This window comes from Alligator mississippiensis, chromosome 5, assembly GCF_030867095.1.
Source record: "Alligator mississippiensis isolate rAllMis1 chromosome 5, rAllMis1, whole genome shotgun sequence".
NCBI lineage: Eukaryota > Metazoa > Chordata > Crocodylia > Alligatoridae > Alligator > Alligator mississippiensis.
The window spans coordinates 210,373,571-210,397,765 of record NC_081828.1 but is presented as its reverse complement, the minus strand read 5'-3'; the positions used below and the strand labels follow the sequence as shown (position 1 = coordinate 210,397,765).

General features: G+C 47.6%; 2 protein-coding genes across 3 annotated transcripts in view; one reads left to right on the top strand and one right to left on the bottom strand.

Annotated features, from left to right (window-relative positions):
- Positions 1 to 8,104, top strand: part of VILL (villin like) — a 48,326-nt gene extending 40,222 nt beyond the window's left edge. The window contains exons 18-20 of the mRNA XM_019499381.2: positions 2,754 to 2,822; positions 3,601 to 3,852; positions 6,996 to 8,104. Coding sequence (XP_019354926.2) covers positions 2,754 to 2,822; positions 3,601 to 3,852; positions 6,996 to 7,109 — 435 coding nt within the window. The 3' untranslated portion in view covers positions 7,110 to 8,104. The remainder of the gene's footprint in view (positions 1 to 2,753; positions 2,823 to 3,600; positions 3,853 to 6,995) is intronic.
- A 4,786-nt stretch (positions 8,105 to 12,890) lies between these two features.
- PLCD1 (phospholipase C delta 1) overlaps positions 12,891 to 24,195 on the bottom strand; it is a 73,648-nt gene continuing 62,343 nt past the window's right edge. For both annotated transcript variants that reach the window (XM_014609049.3, XM_014609048.3), the window contains exons 11-15: positions 23,950 to 24,066; positions 22,841 to 23,019; positions 21,890 to 22,022; positions 15,898 to 16,047; positions 12,891 to 14,696 (exon numbers count right to left, since the gene is read on the bottom strand). In XM_014609049.3, coding sequence (XP_014464535.2) covers positions 14,605 to 14,696; positions 15,898 to 16,047; positions 21,890 to 22,022; positions 22,841 to 23,019; positions 23,950 to 24,066 — 671 coding nt within the window. In that variant the 3' untranslated portion in view covers positions 12,891 to 14,604. The remainder of the gene's footprint in view (positions 14,697 to 15,897; positions 16,048 to 21,889; positions 22,023 to 22,840; positions 23,020 to 23,949; positions 24,067 to 24,195) is intronic.

Genomic DNA, 24,195 nt, shown 5'->3' with positions numbered 1-24,195 from the left:
TCTGGCTTCCAACGTGATGCTCCCAAACCTCCCTAGTGTCATTGAGGGCCGGGAGTTTATTCCTACAATGAGTATTACTCAGGGATTTGTCTCTGGTGGGGTTTAAGGTTTCTCAAAACGAAACTATTTTTTTATTTTTCAAGCTCTTGAAATATTGCTCTCCACTGCTATGAACCCAGAGGCCAGCCGCTTGGTGGCACTAGAGCTCCTGCAACTCATGGAGAGCTAGGAAGTAAAAACTCATTCTTTATTCTGAAATGCCAAAATCTGGGACTCTTGGTTCAGAAATGATACCTTTTATTAAACAGAGAAATTGCAAGAACAAAAGAAAATCTTTTTCTGCAAGTTTTCAGGCTCACATGCCCTTTCGGGCTCAGGGAAAGTTCAAGATGGTAAAAAGTCCCCATATGTAGGAAATAAATAAATTATGTATTTTGAAGGGTTTGGGCTAGATGCAGAGTTACTGGGCATCTTATTGTACCACAACAGTCCTGTTTGCAGGTGGGATGGCTCAGTAATATTGGTAAAAATCTTAACTTTGTCCCAGGATTGGCTAATTTCCCCCATTTTTATATTGATTTTTCCCCCCCTGCATACGCACGTTTGGCGATAGCCAAATAGAATAGAAAGTTACCGTCACCGAGATGAACAGGTGTTGACGTCACTTGACGTCAGCACGGTCACGTGGCCACTCCCCAGCTTTTATTGCAACGGCCGTGCCACTGTTGTCAGATTTTGCTTCCTGGCATTGACTCCGTTCTCTGCAGGCTAGCTCAGCTCACAAGGTTTATGAAGCTGAGGTGAAGAAGACCTTTTATCTTCTCAAAAGGATCCTCAGAAGCACGAGTAAAAATAAAACGGTTTCACGGGAAAACTGCAAAAAGAATATTTTTTTTTGAAAGGGGTCAAAGACAGAGGTGAAAACAGAGCTACTCACAGTTCTCTACCAAAAAAGCAGACAACCACTGAAGCGTCAAAAGTCTTTGGCAGCACAATGTTCCAGATTTTTATTAGTCACGTTTTTTACAAGCAAAACACCTAAGTGAGAGTGAACTTACCTGCCAGCAGAGGTAGGTAATTATGTCTACCATGGTGTTGTGCATTTGCAAAGCTTTAAGTTGGTGAAGAAGGCTTGAACCAAGGTTTACGTCAGTCTTTACCAAAACTAGGATGATTTTGACTGACCCACTGGCTCCTTTTATTGAGGAAGAAATGAGTGACATTCATGAGTGTCATCGTGGCTACATCTAACCATAATACACGCATCAGTATGGCTTCAGTTCTCATTAGGGGCATTCAGACAACATTAATGAAGGTCATCATATCTGCCAAAGGAAGCAGCAGAAGTGGTTGTGCACTACTCATTCACATCATAGAGGAAGGAAACATTGAAAAGTGCATGGGCTTCTATGGAGACACCACCTTTGCCTTTTCCAGTTCTTGCTCGCACACCAAAGTTAAAGGCTGAAAGGTATCACAGGAGAAATGATTTATGGCATCAGTTGTGCTGCTCAAAAAGTGTTCAGGGCAGGACGTACTGCTCCTGACTTATTGCTGGTTGATATGGAATATGTTAGTCGTGAAAAGTTACATGGGCAAGCGCTGGAGGAGGTTTGAAAGTGCAGCACAGTACAACACCTAGCAACAACTGCTACTTCCAGCTATTGAGCACCTCCTGCAAATGTGCATTAATGTACAGTCACACATGTGACATATGGAGAAATGGGACCCACTGGGCGCATCTACATGTGCATGCCTGTACTGCGCAGTAAATATGGCGACTTATGCCGACTTGAGCGTAAATTTGATGCCTGCATCATGCAGGTATCAAATTTATACCCGATTAGTTACTGCACAGAAATGCACGTGTAGACGCCTTACTGCGCAGTAACACTGCGTGTGAACTGACTTGGGACTAACTTTAGTCCCAAATCATTCCACACATAGTGTTAATGCACTTTAATGCCTGCACGTGTAGATGCCAGCCTATTCCTGCTTACTGCGCAGTAACTTACTGTGCAGTAAATTTAAGCCAGTGTAAATGCACGTGTAGACATGCCCACTGAGGGAGAATGGAGCTCCCCTTGAAGCAAACTCCAGGATAGTTGTGGAGGAGGGTTTCCCTTCTGTTACTTGGCAAACAAACCCACTTTTTGATGACAGCATTTATTTGCTAAAGCCTTATGTGTGAAGTCCTTTACTAATCCTCTTAAAGTCTCCACCAGCAAGACCAACCTGTCTTCAAAATGAGTGGAGATCTCTTAGGCACTTCGAAGCTGAGGAAACACCAAATACACATCTGTCACTTGGACTGTTTCTACCTGGCACCAACATGCTGGTAGAGAGGGTCTTCTTTCACCAAGCTGAACAAAAGAGAGAAGACTGATCTGAAAATGTTAGCCCACTGGTCCCCTTACAAAGAAGGTGGAGATGAATGGAGGCCAGTGTCATGGGTACAGAGTACCTTTTGCATCAGAGCCATGCGTTGGCTTCTGAACATAGCCATAGCCGCTGCGATGCACCCTGAGCTCTTAATTCTCAGAGGTGGATGTAGATCTCACAGCTGCACGTGGTTCCCATGTTACAGCTGCTCCCCTCTACGTTTCTGGGTCCCAAATCACACAGCATTGACCCAGATGCCAGTCTGAGAAGCAAGAGCAGATTTTAGCTATAGCTGCTGCAACCTGCCCTGTAAAAAGGAAAAGTGGCTAGTCTATGGATCTCGTTCTCACTACTGTCTCTCCTGCCTTTAGGATGGCAAGTCCTACGAGGAGATGAAGAACAGCTTGGGAGATCTGTCTGCTATATCGGAGATCACAGTGGTAAGTGGGCTCGGACCGAACTCCTGGCTCAGTACAATCCAGGTTTTCACTTGTACTAGCATCTATAGAAGCCTTTTTCCACAACCTGAGTTGCTGCTGGTCAAGTAGGAGGGAGAACATAATGCATGGGGGTACATCAGGGATCATGATGTCAGGTGCTTGTGTGCTATCAAGGTGTGACCTTAGTGTAACTGTTAGTGAAATTGGTTATAATAACCCGTATCTTCAGTGCTATATAGTGCTCCTCTCAGCCTTAGCCAGAGCTGTACTCGGGCATCTGAACACAGGAATTGTCCTTCTGAACGGCATATGCAGCTAAAACGAGGGACACGCACTCTTCCACATTTTAGCTGGGTTGAGTAGGTGTGATGGGTTACATAGCACTGTTTCTGGCTCAAGCTTGGATTCAAACCATTAGAGACAGCACCATAGGGGGAAAGGGAGCAGAGGAGCATGACATTTTAGAAAACTTCTGTCCTTTTCCTGTATGGGCCTTGCCCACATCATAATTCCTAGAAAAATTAGGCAACTAGAAGAGTTCTTGGGTATCCGTTTATAAAGCATCTTCATTGTGCTTATCAAGACTCTAGTGTCATATAGTGGCTTGATGGAAAGGTAGTTATAGTTATTGGTATTTCAACCCAATTAGTATAATACCTAGAAGCAACCTGTCTGCCCCATGTAGGGGACAAAAGCCCCAGGATGTCACAAAGTTTCCTGTATGTTCATTGCACTGGCTGGCTCCCACTGTACTAAGAGATCTCCCTGTATTTGGCAGGATCTTAACAACGCCAACCTGAATAAGAAAAATGCAAACACTACAAGCATAGCTGGTTCAGGAGCAGCAAGTGCTTCACCGAAGTACAAACCACACCCCACCAACAACAGCGGCTACAACAGTACCAGTAACTACAGTAACGACAACTCGCCTTCACTAGTGACCAATGGAAATGGAGCGTATTCCAGAGAGGTGCTCATCAACAAGACAGTGGATGAGCTCCCAGAAGGAGTAGACCCCACTAAAAAAGAGGTAAAACAATTGCTCAAGCATCAGCTTCATGTGGTGTCTAGTTTAATGTGGGTCTTCATGTAAACTATTGGCTAGGTGAGATTTCACATTGGGTTAATTAAGCTTTGGGCCTTGTTACACCTTATGCTGTGAGCCACACACATGTTGAGCTGTATTAGAGTTAACTTGGAGTTTGAAGCAGTCATGTCCTTGGTCTAGAAATCTTCTTTGATGGTCCTGCACCTGCACAGCTGTGACTTGCTGCTAGAGGCCTGGGGAGCAAGGGCAGGACTAGGAGCGACAGCTGTGAGTTGTCACTAGAGGGCTGGTGAGATGGGACAGGCTTCTAGCTCTGCTCTACAGACAGTGTGTGAGAGATCCTGGGATACTGGAGGACTTCAGCTTGGGTGGCACATCTGTGGGGAGTGGCCACACCTTAATCAAACAGGAGCTGGGTTGGGCAGATCAGAGATAATCCTGCCCTTGAGTGGCGTAACTTTGAGCCGCATAACGAGTGCTTAACACCACTTTAAGGTATTAATGAGCAGTCAAGCCAGGAGCCACCCAAAATTAGCGTGCAACAAGGCCCCTTGTTCCAGGCTTCGGGGAGTAGACTAGCGAACATGTGGAGAGGTGGGAATCGAATGAGGAAGTCCGGTTGGGTAACTCTTCTGTTTTCCAATCAAAACACAGACATTTTATCCCGTGAGGAAATTCTGATATTTCTACGCTTGATTTGACCCATTGTGGGGGCAGAAATGTTGAATTCTGAAGCTGTTCACAAAATTTACCAAAAAATAAATAAATAAGATGGCAATGTGATATTTTGACCCTTTTCAGATGGCAACAAAACACCTTGTTTGTCGGTCCTGTGATGTTTGTAGCACGGGGCACTGACACTAGAGAGTATGCCTGGGGGGACTCAGACCTACAGCTCCCACAGGGCATCAGGGCACCCAAGTATTGATCAGCCCAAAACAGCGCAGAGCATTTTGGTTGGCTCTCGCTGCGTACAGTATTCTACATTTTCTCCCAACATTTTGCCAAATTTGGGAGAAAATGTAGATTTTAAAATCTAAAAACTTAGATTTTAACAAAACCACATTCCAGGGGTTGGAAAATTTTACAGCTGCAATTTTTGGCCAATTCTAACGTGGTAGCCACAGACTGTAGGCAAATCTAGGTGATATGGAGGTGAAGAACCAGATTCTGTTATCTAATACGGTGTGCTCCAGGCTTGGAGAAATGAGTCAGGGAGCACTTACCTATGTGCAGAGGTGTAACTGGGTCAGGTTTATAACCTGGGCCAAACCTGCTGGGGGAGTCAGCCACACACCTCTGATCTGGGCTCGGGGGTCAGGGCTGAGAGGAGCGGGGATCAAGACACACTGTGCCCCAGTCGGCTGCTTGCAATGAGCCTGAGCAGGCTGCTCCCCCATCCCTGCATGTCCTGGGGCGGGGGCTCTGCTGCACAGCTTGCGATGAGGCACGTGGAGATGGGGAAGCAGCCAGCACCGAGATGGGAGAGCAGCCCTGGGCCGCTCCCCAGCTGGCTGGGACACAGGGTGCCTCACTACAGGAGCCCCCTGCATACCCAGCCAGCCCCCGCCGCAGCACATGGAGCCCAGTCAAGGGCAGCCCTGGGTCCCCTGTCAGCCTGGACTGCTCCAACCGGACTCCATGTGATGTGCACAAATAATCAGCGGAGCAATTTGCTCCAGAGTTTTTTGCTCCCAGGCTCCAGAGTTTATTCATGCACATTAATTGCATGTGTAGATGCACCCACTGAGTACTGCAAACCATACTGAAATGGTGCACCAATTTGCTTTGGGCTTCTGCCAGGAGATAAATGAACACTACTTGCTTTGCATAGTGATATAGTAAGGCTGTCAGAGCATGTACTTCTAATTGTAGCTCCGTCTCGTGCTGTGGGAACTACTCCCTTTAAACACTTTATTCAGGCAACCATTCGAACAAAACACAAACCCAGAAAATGCATGAAGATGCAGTTATTACATGTCTACAAAGGAAACAATATGCAACAGTTCTTAGGAATTAGCACCTCTCCTGTCAGTACAATGATTACCTTTGTAAATACAACATGCAGTAATAGTTGTTAATAGTCCAAGGGTCTAGCTAGAGCAGGGGTGGGCAAGATGTGGCCCGCGGGCCAGATGTGGCCCACCAGGCCATTCTATCCGGCTCACAGGACCCCTAAAAATTCAGAAAATTAATATATATATGCCCCTGGCTGCCTGTAATGCGGCCCTCGATGGCTTGCCAAGACTCAGTAAGCGGCCCTCTGCCCAAAATAATTGCCTGTCGCTGAGCTAGAGACTGTCTTAGTGGCTGGTGATTTTTTGTCCTTTGTGAAGAGCAGGAATGCAATCTATATTTCTAAATATCCATCCCTCTTTTGTATGAGACACAAAAGGTTTTTTTTGTGATGTCTGTTATTGGATTAACAGTGTTGTTGGGAGGGAAGTTTGACGAGCTCTTTGGCACACGCAGCAACAAATCCAACTTGTCAAAGCTTGCCTAACTGGTTTCTCAGCTATACAACTGATCCAGTAACAGAAGCCATTAAACCTCGTGCCTTTGGTGCATTTCCTGGACCATCTTGGCTATAACACACCTTCTCTCTTTTTCCTCTTTATTAATGAACTAACCGGATGGGACAGTGTCTCCATTACCAGCACATTTCATATTTTAGCGCACATTTTTACTGTGCGTATTGCAGGAGATGCAATTTCTTCTATGTTTGAGCAATACATTATCTAGCCACGAAAACAAGAAGGGTGCTAGCTTTTCATTCTCCATGAAGTCAACTTTCTTTCAACCCAGGAGATCCAAAGGCATTGTTACCGTCCACCACAATTATTGTTCTGGTCACTCCCTCCTGCCCCAGAGTTGTAGGCAACTCCTAATTGTTCTTTGAATCGTCTGAATGAGTTTGGCCTGCAAAAACTCACGGAGGCAGGGAACATCTCCCCCACTGTATGGCACTGTGCATGTCAATGGGTCTATGTTCATCATGGTATGGAGCAGCAACACAAGAACACTTGTACCACTGAAGTTTTAGGCCTCTGCACCAGGGTAGTATTTCATCTCAGCTGAACAGCGTGGTAAGAGAATGACTGACTGTTTCCTTGTTCCCTCTGTAGTACTATCTCTCTGATGCTGACTTTCATGACATCTTTGGGAAATCCAAGGACGAGTTCTACCAGATGCCCAAATGGAAGCAGCAGAATGAGAAGAAACAATATGGACTCTTTTGAAGCAGAGACTGGCTGTGGGACCAAATCCTGAGCTCTAGGCAGCTACAAGGGAAAATCCTAGACACTGTCCAAAAGCAGAACCAACCAACCAACCAACCCAACAAGGCCAAACTTTGATGCAGTCTTTGGGGTCAGACGGACTGTGGAATTGCTCTTCCTTTCCTCCTGCAAATGGTGGAAAGTAGGAAGCAACCTCCTGTAGCTCTAAGTCTGAGCTTTGATATTTTCTTGCCAGTTTTGTACCACGATTTGCCAATACCTACAAAGATGTGCAAGTGTAGTGTTCACGTGTTGGATGCTGCTTTTGAGAATTGCCATGTCTTCAAGGTCAGGGGGTTTCTTTCACTTGTCATAGTTTGGGGATTAATCAGGACCAAAAAGTATGCAATATGGGAGCTGGAGTAGCCAGATAGTAAGCATCGTGATGCTTTCAAATGGACCAAGCCTGCTTCCAGTTCTAACTCCCCCAAAATGGTTTTTCCCAGTGAAGAGCAATGAAGGTAAATGTTTGATTAATATCCAGCACCTTAAATGAAGCAAACAAATCAGAACGTGGCTTGGAAATACCATGGTTTCATATTTATTAAATAGTTTATTTTAAAAGAGGGTAGTAATTTAGGGCCAAACATGGCTTTCACTTTCCACCATTGAATTGGGGTCTAATTTTGATATCAAAGGTGTGTCATTGTGACCTTGTGCCCATAGAAAGCCAACTTGAGCCTACTGACATTTCCCTCAGGCTCAAGCGTCTGCCCATTTATATCCAGTTGCAGCCTCAAAATCATATGAAGCTATTTGGGAGAATCGGGCCCTAAGTTTTTGTCTCCATGTGCTCTTTCAGTGCTTCAAACCCATATTCTGTGCCAGGTACAAGAGAGACACGTTCTGTGCTAGGAGCTGAACTTTGATTTGGGGGGGACACAAGTGATCACAATGTAATGGATCTAGCTTTACAAAAAATAAAAAGGAAAAAAAAAGGCTGTTTTGCAGCTTTATTCTGTTCAGACCCGAGCAATGATTTCACATAAGCTACCAGCCAAATCGCAGAAGAAAGGATAGCTTAATTCATGGGACATCAAAACCATTAAAGAGAAGAGAGTGTCATTAACACTTGTGATGCGAAGAGAGATTAGCAGGAATCGAGTAGATTATAATCTGTTCCCACATCAGTTGACTCGGTCAGGGCTGCCTGAATAGAAATGCCCCTCCCCTCCCAAGCTGTCGTCTTTAAGGTTTGGGTGAAGCGGGAATCAAAGGGGGAGTATGCAGCTGCAACACCGCACCCCACCTGGATCCGTCCGTGGTAATGCATGTCATTTTGTATTAACAATACATATTATTATTCCAGTATTTATACTGTCTGTATGAGGCTTTCCAAACCTAACCCCGAATCCTTTGAAGTCAATAGAGAAGGGCGCGTTTCTGACGTAAAGCAGTCAGCTATGTAACAATGTCCACATCTGGTTCAGACACGTCAGTGGTACTTTAGTGGCATGTCAAGTATATTTTTCTCTTCAAGAGAAAAATAGAGGGCATAAAGGCATGGGGTTTCGTGTCAACAGAGGACAGAGGACAACCAAACCGTCCCCTATGATGACCACCCTACTTGTATGATGTTCAGCCATATTCTTGAAGTGCGGTGGGACCGGGAGGGAGTGCAGGTGAAATGTGGGGGGCATGGAGATGGCTGAATGGTGCCTGCGGCCTAATCAGGCTCCTAGGACTCAGCATTTCCTCTCTGAGAAAAACCAACCCAGGACCTTAGCGCAATGGTTTTCTGTCTCCTCTGTCCCTGCAGCAATATGCACTTCCATGGTGTTATTGCTTCATTCCCATGCTTAGACACAGAACAGGTATGACACAGGAAAAGGGCACTTATGCTTCCCCCTGCCAATGTGCCTCTGGCCCGCCGTACAACAGCAGGCACAGGGGACAAAGGAGAAAGCAGGTGCCGTGCAAAGAAGTCCGGTTCCAGGAGCCGGAGGAGTGACACTGGTCCACAGGGCCTACTGCAGTGGTTTTACTCACAGCCCTCGCTGGACCGTGGCTCCAGGCGGTACCAAATGGTTCAGGGTGCCTTAAAACCGGTCATGAGGAAAGGAGTGGAGCCTGGGCGTTCATCGCTCACTGCATCAGGGTTCTGCCTTGCACCTTAGCCCTGGATAGCAAGTGTTACAGGTCCACCCACAGGGCATTGAACCCTTCACCTAAGCCATGGCAGCCCAAGAGTTCATCTCCGGAGGCCTTTGATGTCCCAGGATGGCAGCCCTCAGAGGTGCAAGCCCAGACATCGGACTGTACCAGCGAGGGGTCCTGTGGAGCTGAGTGTCCCCCCTGCACGGTCCTTTGTCCTTGCTACCAAGCACCTTTGCTCTTTATGAGTTGGACTGAAGCCTGAACCTGCCTGATGCAGCTGGGACTGGCCGTGGGCCAGTCATTGAGGTGCCCAATCCCCCCATTGGGCCTAATGCAAAGCCCCAAATTGAGAACATCCTCACTCAGCCATCACCTAGCCCTGGAGGTGCCTAACTCACTAGGGCCCTCTCCATTTGGTTCCCTGGACACCTGAGGCTCCAGGTCTGTCCATGCCCAGAACGGCGGGGTCTGAGCACCTAATAACGAGTGTCCCAAAGAGGGACACCGAGCAGGGCACAGCGGCCAGCTCAACCGAGCCCAGAGAGCCTGTGAATGCTGCTTGGAGACGTGTACGAGTGAGCGACAGGGAAAGGGCCTCAAAGTCACCCGGCTTCCTCCCATGGTGGGGTCAGCATCCAAACAGGACATCCCTGTGCCTCAGCTCCCCGGGGGCCATTCCCTGAGCCACCACAGCACTCGGAGACAACATCAGGCTTCCCACAAATGCAGAGGAGGAGGAGGAAAGGACACTTCCTAGCTTTTATGCAGTAGCCTAGTGGTTAGAGTACTGCCTTGACCATGAGGGTCTGAGGTTTAATGCCTTTTTAACTTGTGGAGGTTCAAACCCAATCCTCCCACTGCCAGAAGTGCCCCTAAACACTAAGCTGAGAAGCCAGGCTCCCCGGTACACCCTCACTTCAACCAAAGGGATGGAGAGGACCCCGAGCCATCCCAGCCTGTCGCCTCTGTCCTGGGAGGTGGGATTTGAACCCTCTCGGGTGGGGTTTGTGGCTGCTCTAACCACTCACATGGCATGAAAGGTGGGCCCAGGGCCCCAAGGGAAAAGGCAAACAGGAGCAGGTCCTGCTCACAGGTCCGTGCGGGTGCCCGTGCTCAGGAAATGATTCCAGGTTGTGGACCCCAAGCGGATGAAGGTGCCCTGAATAAGGTACCTGAGGAGGTCCGGAGCAGGGATTTGGCCAGTCTCCTGCCGCTGCTGCTGGCGAGTTAAAAGCAGCTCCATGCTCAGCTTGCTGGCTATACTGGGCCCGGTTCGGAGGCACCGAACTCTCCCCAAAACCCGCACAGGGAGCCCGGGCACCTGAGCCAGTGCTCTGATGCCACATAGCCCCTTGTTGGGCTTAGCCCTTCCTTCTTTGTGCCTCCATGTCACCCTCTGCGAGATGGAGATATTGATACAGGCGCCTTCGCAATGTGCTCTGGGATCTAGTGTAGAAAAGGGCTTGGTGGTGGTGACATTTGAATACCGACCATATTCAAGCGCTTTGTGGTTAAAAGATTCCTGTAGCAGCCCTGCACAGCTAAGGCACCTCGGGTTGCATCCACTACAGGGCGAAGAAGTCAGCTGAACTCAGACCCCGGAGCCTGGCACGTGGGCTCCCAGCCGGCGCGTGGGCAGCACTGGGTTCAGGTCGTGCTACCGGTGCCATTCCCGTGTCCGTTTAATGTTAATACAGACCCCGTTCTGAGATGAGTGCTGGACCCAGGACTGCTCCTTTCCAGCTGAGAGCGAACAATGTGCTCCTGGCTGCCAGTGGCACAACATGAAAGGAGACAGGTGCCCTACAATGGCCTGTGGCCTCAGGCTGCCCCTAGAGCGATGGGCGATACGGGTCTGAATTCCAGTCTCCTTCTGGGCACGTGCTCGAGCTACTAGGGATTTTTAATAGAAGGAAGGGCTGCGGCCACATTTTAGGAAGGGGGAGGGAGGGAAAGGGAAATGCAACCTACCAATGCACTTTATCTAGGAACACGCTGCATGGCATGGATCCCTCCGGGGCTCGGGCAGCAGGATTCCTAGTTCCTAGGGCTGGCATGAGCCAGGGCACTGAGCTGCTCACCCTGGGGCAGCTTGGGGAACACCCAGAAATAGAAACAGGGCAGTTGCAATGCCCTGGGCACCACCCTGGCAACTATTTTTGTGCCACATCTCCACATTAGTGCCTGAGACTCCTACCTCCCCGGCTTAGTTACCCTACCAAGCAGATCTGTAGGCACCAGCCAAACTTTTGAAGTCAACCAACTAATGAACAGGAGGGTTTGGGATCACACTTTGACTTGAGTGAATAGAGAAACCTCTAGAGTCAGGAAATGAGTGGCAGCTAAGAGCCATCTGGGCTCATAGCAGAGCTATCTTTTATTAAACCAACAAGACTTTTGCACAAAAAAAAATTCTTTAATTGCAAGCTTTCAGGAACAAACACATGACAGCTAAGAGCCGGTCTTTTCCAAGAGATGCCTTGAGTCTAGAAAGGTTAAGAGCCGTTGCCCTAATGATACCTGCTGCTGGCACCAGATCCCAGCTTTCCCTTGCACTAACTTTGGATCCCACAGCACTTTACAGAGAGCAAGAGCCCAATTTTACAGCAGAGAGAAGCAACCCGATTTCTCCACAAGAAATCACTCTGGGCCAGCCAGCACAGTTATTTCCTCCTCGCTGATTATACAACAGCCTCTGGCCATCATAGATGAATAGAGGAAATCCGTGCGCTACTACTACCGGGAGCCAGGGTGTCAACCTTAATCTGCCAGCTCCAGAAATAAGGGTCTCTGCTGTATAAAATGAAAAGCAAAGTAAACTCATGGAGAGGTCTGTTGTCTGAAAGGTGGACTGAGTCTAAAGCTGTGCTTGCTCCTCTTATCTCAGGCACCTGGGAGGCCCAGCTGTTTCCTCTTGATAGAGGCTGGACTATAAAAGTGAATCATGGTGGATGGACAGAGAGGCAGGGCCATCCAAAAGAAACCTCTCCCCACCACCAAACCACAAGTCATGCACACCGCAGCCGGTGTTACTAGGGTTTGCACGAAGGGGGAAGAGCTTGATAGGGCAGTCATGCTGGGAGAGAGACCCGACCTTAAGCAACCGCTAGCTCTCACAGTAACAGTCTGTAGGAAACAGAGGGATGGGGGAAGAGATTTCCTTTTACTGCTTGATCTCTTGGGGCGGCTAGCAAATAATTGAAGATAAGCCTTATTAGAAACAAGCATGAACAATTCCGGGAGCCAAACAATAATCAATCTGGCAGCGGTCTAGAAAATCACCCAGCGTCAGATACACAGGGGAACATACCTGCTAGTAGTAGCTACCACGCCGAATTACAACCTCGGTCCCCCGCAGACAGCCTGCAGACTAGTGCAAGAGCTTTATGGTGTTCTCTGAAGGATGCAGACTTAGGGGAAAGGGAGAGCAGGTGTGCAAGATGTAGAGGGGGAGTGAGCGAGCGAGTGTGTTTTTAAAGGGACACCAGCATCTTTCTTTCCTACCCACTATTTTGTTCCTCTTGGTGCACTGGAAAAATACATAACTGTAAAGAGGTAGAAAATAAAAGGCATGTTGTAAGTTCTTGGGAGGCATGTGATGAGCACAAGCGCACATGGGGGCAAAGCAATGCAAAGTAAACTAGGTTTTTTGCTTCAATTTTTTCCATCTTTAATAGTTTAAAGTTTGTTCAGTAACAGTTAAGGACATTTTAAAAATATATTATTTTATTTCAACATTATTTAACTTTGAAGCTGTGTTGGGGGGGGGCTTACAACATAAATACTGTATCCATTCCAGAGAGACGGCACCTATTTTTATTGTGTTATAACTCCCATACAGTGCAATTATAACCAGACTAACATTTAACACGATTTGTTCGACCGCCCTGTTCTCAGCATCACCTTATTAAAAAAGACTGTTTTCTATAAAATCCAAACATAATGTTTTGGGTTTTTTTAGATCCAAAAGCTGCTTTCAGTGTAATACTTTTCCATTGCCTTTTTTTTTCACAATTCATTCTTTGGGTCTTTTAAAAATCTTTAGATTAAAAAATATTCTCCCATTTAGCATTTCTTTTTTTCCTTTGAAGTGCTTGGCTCAGTGCTGTTCATGCTGAATACAAATTAATTCACTGGAGAGCTACAGAGTACCAGCAAAATAGTGTTCATGTATTTTTTTTTTTCATTATATTACAAACTGGAAGTCAGTTTAGTGTCAGATCTTTGTAGTGTAACTTTTTACTGTAGTAAATAGAAGAAAAGAACCGTGCCTCAATTTAGGATTTAAAAGGGAGTAGTAACAGTCCTGACTGGAAACCCTTGACATCAGTAGGTGTCTTTCTATTGATTTCAAGGGCTTTTGGAGCAGGCTAATCAGATGCACCTTTCCCAAAATCAACCCCCTGCCTCCCACCAAATTAGTGTGTATGTATTAAGTAAGGAAGCTAATTTTCTGCCCAGGATGGAAGCTCCACGCTTTTATTTCTGCTCCACAGTGCAGCCACCGTGGCATTAGCAGTCAGGCAGCTGAGGGAGTCAAGTGACTTAATGGCTCATTGTTCATCACTCCACAGGTGCTAATGATGGTCTCTCCATTTTGAATGGTCTTGATGTTCCACTAATCAAGCTGGCCTTTCAAAGTCCATTGCCTTCTCCTGGTCTCTCTCCTCCTGTTTCAGAGCCCTGGACACTCTTTAGCTCTTTTCCAAATTGAAGATCCACCAATGGAGCAATGCTTCAGCAGCAGCTAGGGTTTCAGCTTTAGTTAAGCAGGAAAGGGAGCAAGTCAGCTGGAGATCAGGTTCCGTCCCTGCATTATGCAGCCATTAATGCAAAAATATCTTTCTTTCTTCATGCTGCCTTTCAAAAACAACATGCACATTATATTCTAGAATACACTGTATGTAAGAAGATACAGTATTCGTCCAGTTTATTTTGGCTGTAGAGCTTTTCAATATCAAGGCTACAAGGGTCACACCAGATGAAACACAGCTCATTATCCTTGTCTCTTCTTAGATTTGAAATGCTATTAAAAATCCCATACCTCTCTTTAGAAACAGAGCTAAAAATCAAAGGAATTAAGGTTCATTACAACTAAAATTTGATTTATCAAATAGTTACCAAATTATCATTGGAAAAAAAATCAGAACAGAAATGTCAGGCTATTTTCATCATTGGGACTGGAGCTTACAAACATAATACAAAGTATTCACAACAGCCTTAGGGGCTTTATAAAGCACTGCTTCGTCCCAGGGAAGGCACTGATGAGTTCCCAGAGCAGAAGAAAGGGCACCTTGGGTTCATTTTGGAGCTACAGCAGCATCCATTAGCATTTGAAAGCTGGGCTCCTTGGCTGCATTTAATAATTGTCCTGAATCCTAATGTGCACAAACAGCGTGGCAGATGGGTGTGGGTCCCCGTTTCTGTTCAAGAGATGGATGTGGCGGTAGCCTGGAATGAGAAGATACAGAGGCACAGGTATTTAGCTCCAGCGGCTGAAGGGTTCACCAACTCCGCGTGCTTCTCAGACAGTGAATGGAAAGATGGAAGTTAGTCCCTTGGTCTTTCTAGACAAGGCTACGACAGCACTCAAGAACGGTGGCCACCCCTTCCAACTTTCATTTCCTATTCCCCCGTTTTCCCTCATCCCCCACCTAATACAACAATTAAGGCACTGTACTGTAGTACACTACAATGGTATCCTGCAGCCCACAACAAAGCTTTACTTGTCTGCAGCCCCTCCAGCCACAGAGTTCACTGAGAAACACTAAGGTGCTTGTGCCCCATGGACCACGGTGGATCGGAGAGATCTCAGTGAGAGGCACTGGGCTTGTCACGTGGCCAGCGGGAGAGCCAGGGACAGGGCTCCCAAATCCTAAGACCCTATGTTAATCATTGCTTCCCTATGGCCAGCAAATAATATAAGCTGATTTTAAAGTCTGCATTAGTCCCTTTGTCCAGCTCTACTTGTGCTGGGCATTAAGATGATGGGAATACAGCTGTCAGAGCTTCAATAAGACCAGAAAATTCAGGTCTGGCACCTTTAAACTATAGGAGATCATCCATAACCACATCCATTCGCATCCTGGGTTTTATGTTGCAGCCGAAAAGATGGCCCGAGCCGTGTGCTGACTCAAACAGCAGAGATCTGACTTTACAGTGCCTGCTCATTTCCTGCGGTGCCCGGGTTTCCCTGAGCGGTTAAATGTGAAACTGCAGACAGGCCAATCAAAAGTTGGTCTGTTTTACCTCCGCTGTCTGAAGTTAAAGCCGTTTAACCTCAGACTAAATTCAAATCACATCCTGCTTCCGGCAGCTGCTGGGGCTACCCAGGTGTGCGGGAACCCACTGTATGCTTTGTCGCTGTGTATTACCAGGTCCTCTAAATGGTGACACCTTCCTTTAGTGGTCGGTGCAATGGGACCTACTGGACCCTGAAGCCCAGCATGGGCAGGCTATGAAAGCCAAGCGAACCTGGCCTAGGGAGATCAGCTTCAAACACAGATGTAAAAACAACAAAGGCAGCTACCGAGAGAGGAAACGGTCCCATGGTCACAGTGGAGAGCCTGGGACGTCCCAGGCGCTGTAGTGCGCCAGGGCCCGGTAGCCTGGGCAGCCCCGACCAGGCTCTGCTTCCCACGCGGCTCCTTACCTTGCTGTAGGCTGGTGAAGGGCAGGGTATACTGCCCAATAAAGTCATTTTTGGTTGACACATCAAAGTCTTCCACCATAAAACGGACCAGTGCGAGCGCAGGGACGTCAATGTTGAACTCGAACTCTTCATCCCACGTGGGGTTAAACCCTGAACAAGGAAGGAGAAAAGGAGCAGAAAACAGAGGGAGACACACAGTTTAAGCCTTGCTTGGGTGTCTTTCAGACAGCTCCGTTTTTGCCCCAGCAGTGCAGTTTGACCGCAGGACCAGCCAGAGGAGCAGACCGGCTGTAACATCCAGGTGTGAAATCCTGGCCCTACTGAAGTCACTGGGAGTCTTTCTAATTGACTTAGATGGAGCTCACATTTCACCCGATGAATCCATAAACTCACTGGAATCAGGCAAACCACAAAATCATTTGATAGAAACAAGCAAGCGGATCTTCTCTAGCATGTCTAACCAGTTGCCAGTGTCCCCTCATCCTCCAGGACATCTCGCTTGTCCATGTGGCATTGCCCTTCTCTCTCTGGTACCCTGCAGAAGCCCCTTTGTAGCGGGCTGACGCCGTGGTGTAAAGCGAAGGGAGTATCTGCCCTGTGATACTCAGAGCGGAGGCCTCGGATTTGCACGTGAGAGTTAGCAGCGTTAACCCTCGCTGTGTGCTCATGTCAAGGGGTCTCTCGTGTGACAACAAAGCTGCAGGATCCAGCACTGAACAACAATAGCCCAGAGCAGCTCAAGGAACGCAACAGAGATCAGTCTTTCACCCAGACTTCCCTGCACACCAGTTTTAGTTATTCACAACACAGCTGGTAGTTCACCAACTGCGTGCCTGTCTAGAGGAACCAGGACACTTCTCCACTGCTGCAGCGGGCAGCTTCGGTGGGACCGAGGAACACAAAACTGGACGGCACCTTGCGAGCCACCGACAGGCCAACGTTAGTCCTGAGGCAGGGGAAGCAGAGAGGAAACTGTGACTCCATGGTGTGGCAGCCACTGGGGCGTTATCATTTATACACTACCCCTTGCTCACAGCCCAGCCCTTAAACACTCTAGGCCTCCGTTTCCCCGTCTCTAGAAAGGGGATGACAAAGCCCTTTGAGAGCTAGCCATGGGCTGTGTTGAGTTCCTTAAGGAGGCCTTCAAGCTCTGGAGCATTATGGAGAGGTCCGAGCCCCGTATCTGGACCCCAACTGCATTTGGGGTTGTTTAGACAAGGGCCGGGTCCAGCCAGATTGCTGCTAGTGCCAGGAAAGATGTGACTTGGTAAAATGCACAATCAAAGCTGAGTTTGTCACAAAGCAAGCAACAGCTTTAACGAGGAAGGACTTCCACTCAAGACCGTCTGAATGAGCAGAAGGCTTAGTGCCATCTCGATCACCCAGGTTTATTCTTGTGATGCCAAAGAGTCACTCCCGAGAGACCATCCTCGGCAGGGAGGGAGCCATGCAGGCGGAGCTGGTCTGAAGCCTCCTCTAAAAAGGCAGGCAGAGGACGCTAGCCTCCTGGGTGCGGTGTCCTCAGTAAAATGCACGGGAGGCGAGATTGCAGCAGGGCTGGGCTCAACCTTTCCTGAATGAGAGCCTCAGTTATATACCCCTGGTTTGCTGGCATGGCTCTCTAGCATTCACCAAGGAAGGCTTTGTGGTTAGTCCAAGTTCAGTCTGTTCTCAAAAGATGAAGACTGCCTGGACATTTAGACTTGTACAAACCCATGCCTTACCCCCTTTGTTCCTGAACTAACATCAGCATCAGCAGCTCCAAGCGTTCTCAAGTCACGAGGCACAATCCACAAAAACCTCCATGAAATTAATTTAAAAATAGCCAAAAAACAATAAATATGGGGATGCTTTCTATTTGCTGCCTCGTTTCCGGGTCTTTAACATACACTTTCAGGTACACTTTCAGGCGTAAAGATATGTTCTGGACATATTTACAGGCCTTAAGAAAAAAATGAAATGATTGTAAGACTTGCAATAAAAACTGTGAGCTGACATCAATGTAAAACATATCTAAATGACTAGGAAGGATTTGTTTGGCTTTAGAAGGACATTTTAGAGAGACCTGTAGGCTCTCAATGGACGCTGGGAATCGATTGCGTGCCTCTGAAAATGTCTCCTTTTGGGTGTTAACCTGTTGACTCCTAGATGAGATCAGCTGGGAGTGCCTCTTTCCTCCAAGATATTCAGCACGCTATACCATGTACCTTCTTACCACATGGGTGTATGCACCGCTGCATGATATGGTAGTTTGATTGTACATCGCAGTGAAAAGGTTGAACAAATATCCCCATAGCTTGTTTATGAAGACCAGTTTCCTTGATACCACAGGTCAGAACAGCCCTTTTAATGAACGCCTAAAAGCTCTAGAGCACTCAGCCCATTCACACCTTGCGGGAGGCCAAGAGAAAGTTGCCTACTGTACCAAGGCTGGTTTGACACCCTTAGCCCCAAAGTAATGCAGTCAGCTGTTGGGGGGACTTACAGGTGGCAAAAGCAAAGGCTGAATATTGTCCCCTATGGTCACCATATGGTAATAATCTAATAGTCAGAAATGCTGAAGACCCTCAGCTCCCATTGAATATGTCCCCTGATCTAAGACTCACTCCTGTAAGGTGCTAAGGATTTCTCTGGGGTGGTGAACTCTTACTGACTTTGAGGGAAGACACTCGGAGCCAGATATTTAGACAACAATGGGAAAAAATATGATGAAAGACTTAGAGCACAGACAGAAGAACAAGTAAGCTCTTATGAGATAAATGGGAAGGGAGCTTTATGGTACATCGGCTGCTCTGTGTTTGCACACTCTTACCCCGTGGGAAATAACTAACCTGTGGCAGCTTAGCCATCTTTCACTGAGGGACAGCCTAGCATGGGCTGGCTTTCTTTGACCACAGGGTAGGAACATGCACATGCACTGGGCAGCGGATGCTCAGAAAATCCCTGTCCGCTTTTGCATCATGAGCCCATGCTCATAGCTGCTTAAAGCACGATCAGGTGAAACGGAGGAGCTGACTTCCAAAATTGCAACCCACAAGCCCTGCTGCTGTCTCAACCAGGTGGTGCCTACACTGATTAATTATATTTACTTATTTATTGGGTGTATAGGCCACTCTTCCCAACAAAGGCTCAGGCTGGTTTACAATAAATGACCAGAATAACACAGAACAGGAGAATAAACAAGAGAACAAAACATCTAAAAAGGCAACTAGAGCTGTGACGCAAGACAGAAATCCCCAGCACAATATCTCAGGTTAGCTTTTTTTGTTAAACACCTGTCCAAACAGGAAGGCCACACAGCACTACCTAACGATGTCCACGTGGGCCTTGAGACAGAGGATGCTCCAGAGCTGGGGAGCGACTGCTGAGAACAACTTCCCATGTGTTTTTACCATGAGGGTTTGGCCAACTGATGGCACAGGCAGAAGGTTGCTCTGTGTTGCTTAATGTTGAACAAGGTCATGCCTAAAGTTGCCTTAGGACATGGGTACTCTGAGCATGAACCACCCATCTGTGTGCTCCAAACCCAGCAGTAAGCTGGTGAAGACACTCAGAAGCATCCCTTTCAAGACCTTGGTCTTCAGAGCAATGCACAAAGGACACTGGGGACATCCCTGGAACATTTTCACAGGCACATTTCAAGGTTTGGAGCAAGTGGAGGGGACATACTTGAGGCTTTGCTGGACAGGGTACACTGCTGCTGAGATGCAGATGTGCCAGGAACTTCTGCACATGTCCAGAAGTGCCACAGGCAGGATGACAACTGGCTGCTCTTAAGTCTTATATTGGATCTAGCCCCTAACTCCAACAATTCTGGACCTCCAGGCCTTGCAGGACAGAAAAGGAGAAAAGGAGCAGAAAACACTCTAATGTGTTTACCTCCTGCAGTCCGCTTTCCAGTTCAAATGCTCACTGCTACAGACCTGAGATTCACATCCTGTGCTTCAGCATTCACTTGAAACTCGCCGTTTCTGTGAACATCCCTGCCAGTAAACTCACTGCAGACAACAGGAGCTCAGGAGCATTTGCCAGCCACGAAAATCATGTGGCTGTGCGACTGGAAAAGCGTGGGGCAGAACTGGATTAGAAAACAGAAGAGGAGACGGGCACAAACGGCTGGAGCCCAGCCACATTCCCCGATTGAAGTCTCAAACAGGAAAGGAGGAAGAGGAACATGGTCATAGCCCTGGAGAAAATGTGCATGTGTTTTCATATGCTTGGCTTGGATCCCAAACAAAAAAACAGTCTTTGTGTGTGTTTGCTGGGAGGAGTGCCCTTTCCTACCCGTGAGGAACGTGGAGGGTGACCTGTCGGCTGCCCGCTGCCTGGCTGTCTTGTAGGAGACACACTGCTGCCTCTTCCCCTCCTGGGTATTCAGATGGCTGCCATCACCTTAGTATCTGAGTGTCTAATGAGCTATTCTGGCCCTGGGAAAGGAGAAAGGAGGCATTATCTCCATTTCATGCATGGGGAACTGCATGAGGAAAGGTTAAGTGGTTTGCCAAGGACACAGAGGATGTCTGGGGGGGGAGCACTTTAATTACAGATTAGATCAGATCAAAGTGCCTGGAGCAGCCCATGTATCAGCATCCCTGCACTTCCAAATGGCGCCTGGGTGCACTTTATCTAAAGCTCGCCGAGCACACTTTAGATAAAGCGTTCCCACTCCCATTCTGAAGTGCAGGGACGCTGATACACAAGACACGGGAGGCTGTTGGAGGGCGGTAATCGCCACACTCCAGCACACTCGTTTAATCGAGTCTGCTCCAACGTGCTGTGATTACAGCGCATCAGAGCAGCCTCCTTGTTCACGTATAGGCACCCACATGCCCAGCCTACCCCATGCGGCCTTTCATCGCTCCTCCCGTATTTCTGTGGTGCATGTGGACTTAGCACAGGGCAAAGGTGCCACTTCGGTAGCTTCTCTTCTGCTTGTCTACAACAGACAGAAAGTTTTCCCTGCATTGCCTCAACAGTGAGCTTAGGCCCTGAATTCACAGGGAACCTAGACAGCTGAGTTGAGGTCTTCAAAAGGTGGTCCACTTAGGTGAGATCTTCAAAAGAACTGTATATTGAGGAGATCCTCTGCAGACAGACCTCACTCTAGGGCCTGTATTCGCTTTTCTGTACCATCTCCTACAACCTACAGAGGGTCAGCTCAGAAGGTCATACCAACTAAAGCCATCTCCATTGTCCCAGCTGGGTGTGGAGGCATCAGCTCTGACTTCTCATGGGTCCTTTTCACATTTGACACAGAGCCCACAAGGGACTAACTGACAAAGGGGAAAGTGAGAAATCCAGCAGGGGCGCTCCATTTCCAAAGAGCTTTTGGAAACATAAGTTTAAAGACCCCTTTAACGGCCTATTGAGACCTGAGCCAGATGGGCCCGAGTCCTACAATCATGGGAAAGTAGGGCTGGAAGTGTCCTCATGAGGTCACCTAGTCCAGCCTCCTGCTTAAATCAAGATTTTCCCTGACTAAACCATCCCAGGCAAGTGTCTTCTAACCTGCTCTCAGAAGTGTGCAGGGATGCAGATTACACAGCCTCCCTAGGTAGCCCGTTCCTTTGCTTGACCAACCTCAGAGTCAGAAAGGTCTCTCTAATCCCCAGCCGAAATCTCCTCTGCTGCAATTTGGGGTCGTTGCTTCTCCTCCTGTCCCCAAAGCCATAGAAAACTTTATAATCCACAGATCCTCTTTGTAATCACCCTTCAGATATTGAAACCCACCACTGATCACCACTGAGTCAGGGATGTTAATTAGGATTTCCATCAGGGTGAAGGAGCTCAGGAACTGACTTGCTGTCCATGGTCAGTCTCACAGGGTTTGGGCACGCCAGCGGTCTCTGATCCATGCCTCCTGGTCCACCCCACCAACCACTGTACCTACCGAGGGGTGCTAAGCTAAGCTGCACTTTGGCAGGGGTAGTCACAGGCTAGGTGTGAATTACAATGTCTTGGGACTGCTCCCCAAAACTGAATTCCCCCTTACCGTTGTTTTCAATGACCCTGGTTTGCTTCTTGTCGCTGTCCTGCTGAACCCCGTAGATCTCGACCGTGACCCTGGGATCCACAATGGAGTTCTTGCCCTTGTTCACCTTGGGCAGCTGCTGGCCAGAGATGATCTGCAGGAGAGGAAAATCACATGCATCGAGGACGGGGCTCAATTTGGACGACTGTCATCATTTTCTTTAGGACTACAGCCTTCAGGGATACAGGATCTGTCATGGCTGGCCTAGTTTATTTATGACAATGGTGGCTTTGGTGGATGTGGTGACAAGAGCAGGGTGGACCTAGTCCTCTGTGCAATGTCCCACCGGACACAGGGCAGGGAATGACTTCTGCGCCTCCCCTTGCACTCAGGTCCTACCCAGAAGCAAGTGATGCCTCGTGGCCAAATACATTTGCGACTGTAACAGTCAGGCCATATGAACTTCCCACCTTTTATCTCACACCATGCAAAGCTGAAGTCATTGAAAAAAGGGGTCTATGATTCTTGATTCTGCCATCCCTTTTCATTATTATTTGCTTTGTGGCAGCACTTGGCGGCCACAGGATCCCAAAGAAGAAAACTACACTTATGCCCCTCATCTGGCAAGCTTACAGCACCACACACCCCAGTCCTGCTAAGACTTACACATTGGCTTCACTCTACATATGCTGAATATGCCCCTTCATACACACCCCATGCCTAAAGCAAAGTACATGCACACATCTTTGCAGAACTCATATGTGGCTTCGCAAGTCGTCCCATTGCCTTCAGGAGGTTTGCTCACTGGGGTCTTAATTCAGATTAAAGTCAACAGGACAAAAGCAAGTGCTTGACTGCCTTGATGAACTGAGATCAGGTGCTGTTCTCTGAGAGCCCATGTGGCAAAATTCAGATTCATAGACGCAACAAGGGTTTGTGCGGCTGTTACACTTTACCAAATTTGATCCTTACTTTAACCACCAGTTTCTTCTGTGTCCACCATGTTCCTTCCACAATCGATTTTGGATTGAATGTGGTGTCCACGTCCCGAAGGAATTCTGGCTTTAGGATGTACCCCGAAAAGCCATTGTCCTGGAATCTGCCCTGGTAGAGGTCCATTTCGTTGCCTGGGGTCTGGAAATTCAAGGCAACTAAAACAAAATAATGCATAAATTCACTTTCATGGGTGTCAACACACGTGGTTCTGTAGTGATTTAGTTCACACAGACAACTACTTTTATGGCTATAAGGATTTGCTTAACTGTAATACAGTTTGCTTCCTGTACAGCCTGTCACCTTATAACCAGCACTGGTTAGACCTCATCTGGATACTGTTTGCAGTTCTGGGCTCTACCTTTTTAAAAAGGATGTAGAGAAGTCAGAGAGGATCCAGAGGTAGGCAACAAAGATGATAAGGGGCCCAGTCTTATGAGAAGAGGTTGAAGGAGGTAGGCATGTTCAGCTTCCTAAAAAGGCACTTAAGAGGGGACATGATAGCAGTCTTCAAATACTTGAAGGGCTGCCATAAAAAAGAGGGAAAACACCTTTTCTCTCTTGCTGCAGACAAGGAAGCATGGACCAACGGCTTGAAATTGCAGCAAAATAAGAGTCTTGCTCCTCCACTCAGGGTCAGACTAAACAGCACATTATGGGGCAGGAAGGAATTTTACCCCATGGGTGGATTGGTATGGACTGTGGGGGGGTTTGCCCTCTACCTGGGATCTTTCCAGCATGCACTGACAACCTTTCATAGAAACAGGACATTAACTGCCAAAGGTCCCCTGCTTTATCTGTGGCAGGTTAGGGTGATAGGTCTGTGTTGTGTCAGGGTTGATGGTAGTATTATGTAAAATTTAGATTGTATGGGATGGTTTGGATAGGGATGATCCTGCCTCAAGCACTGGGTTGGACTAAATGAACTCTGAGGATCCCTTCCAGCCCTACTTCTCTATGATTAAGCCCTTAGCCTCTCTTCCAGGCCTGCCACTAAGCACCAGTTGGACTGAAACCACATGCAGGTCAACCAGATCCTATGAACAATTAGGTCACTGGACAACCCGTGTGCATCACATTGCAAGTACCGATCTGACAGCCCACGTTCCAGAAGTCAACTGGGTTGTAGTTGGAAGAATCCGTCCTCCAGCCAGCAGGATAGATCCGGCTCAGATACTTGACGTTGTGATGAATAAAATCAGTTCCTGCAAAAGAACAAGATACAACCTCCCTTTCAGTAACTTCTGCTACTTTTCTCTCTCCTTAATGCTATATACAGCATCTCTACCTGCCTACTCAGTGCGTGCTCTAATTGTGTATCTAGCAATTTTTAA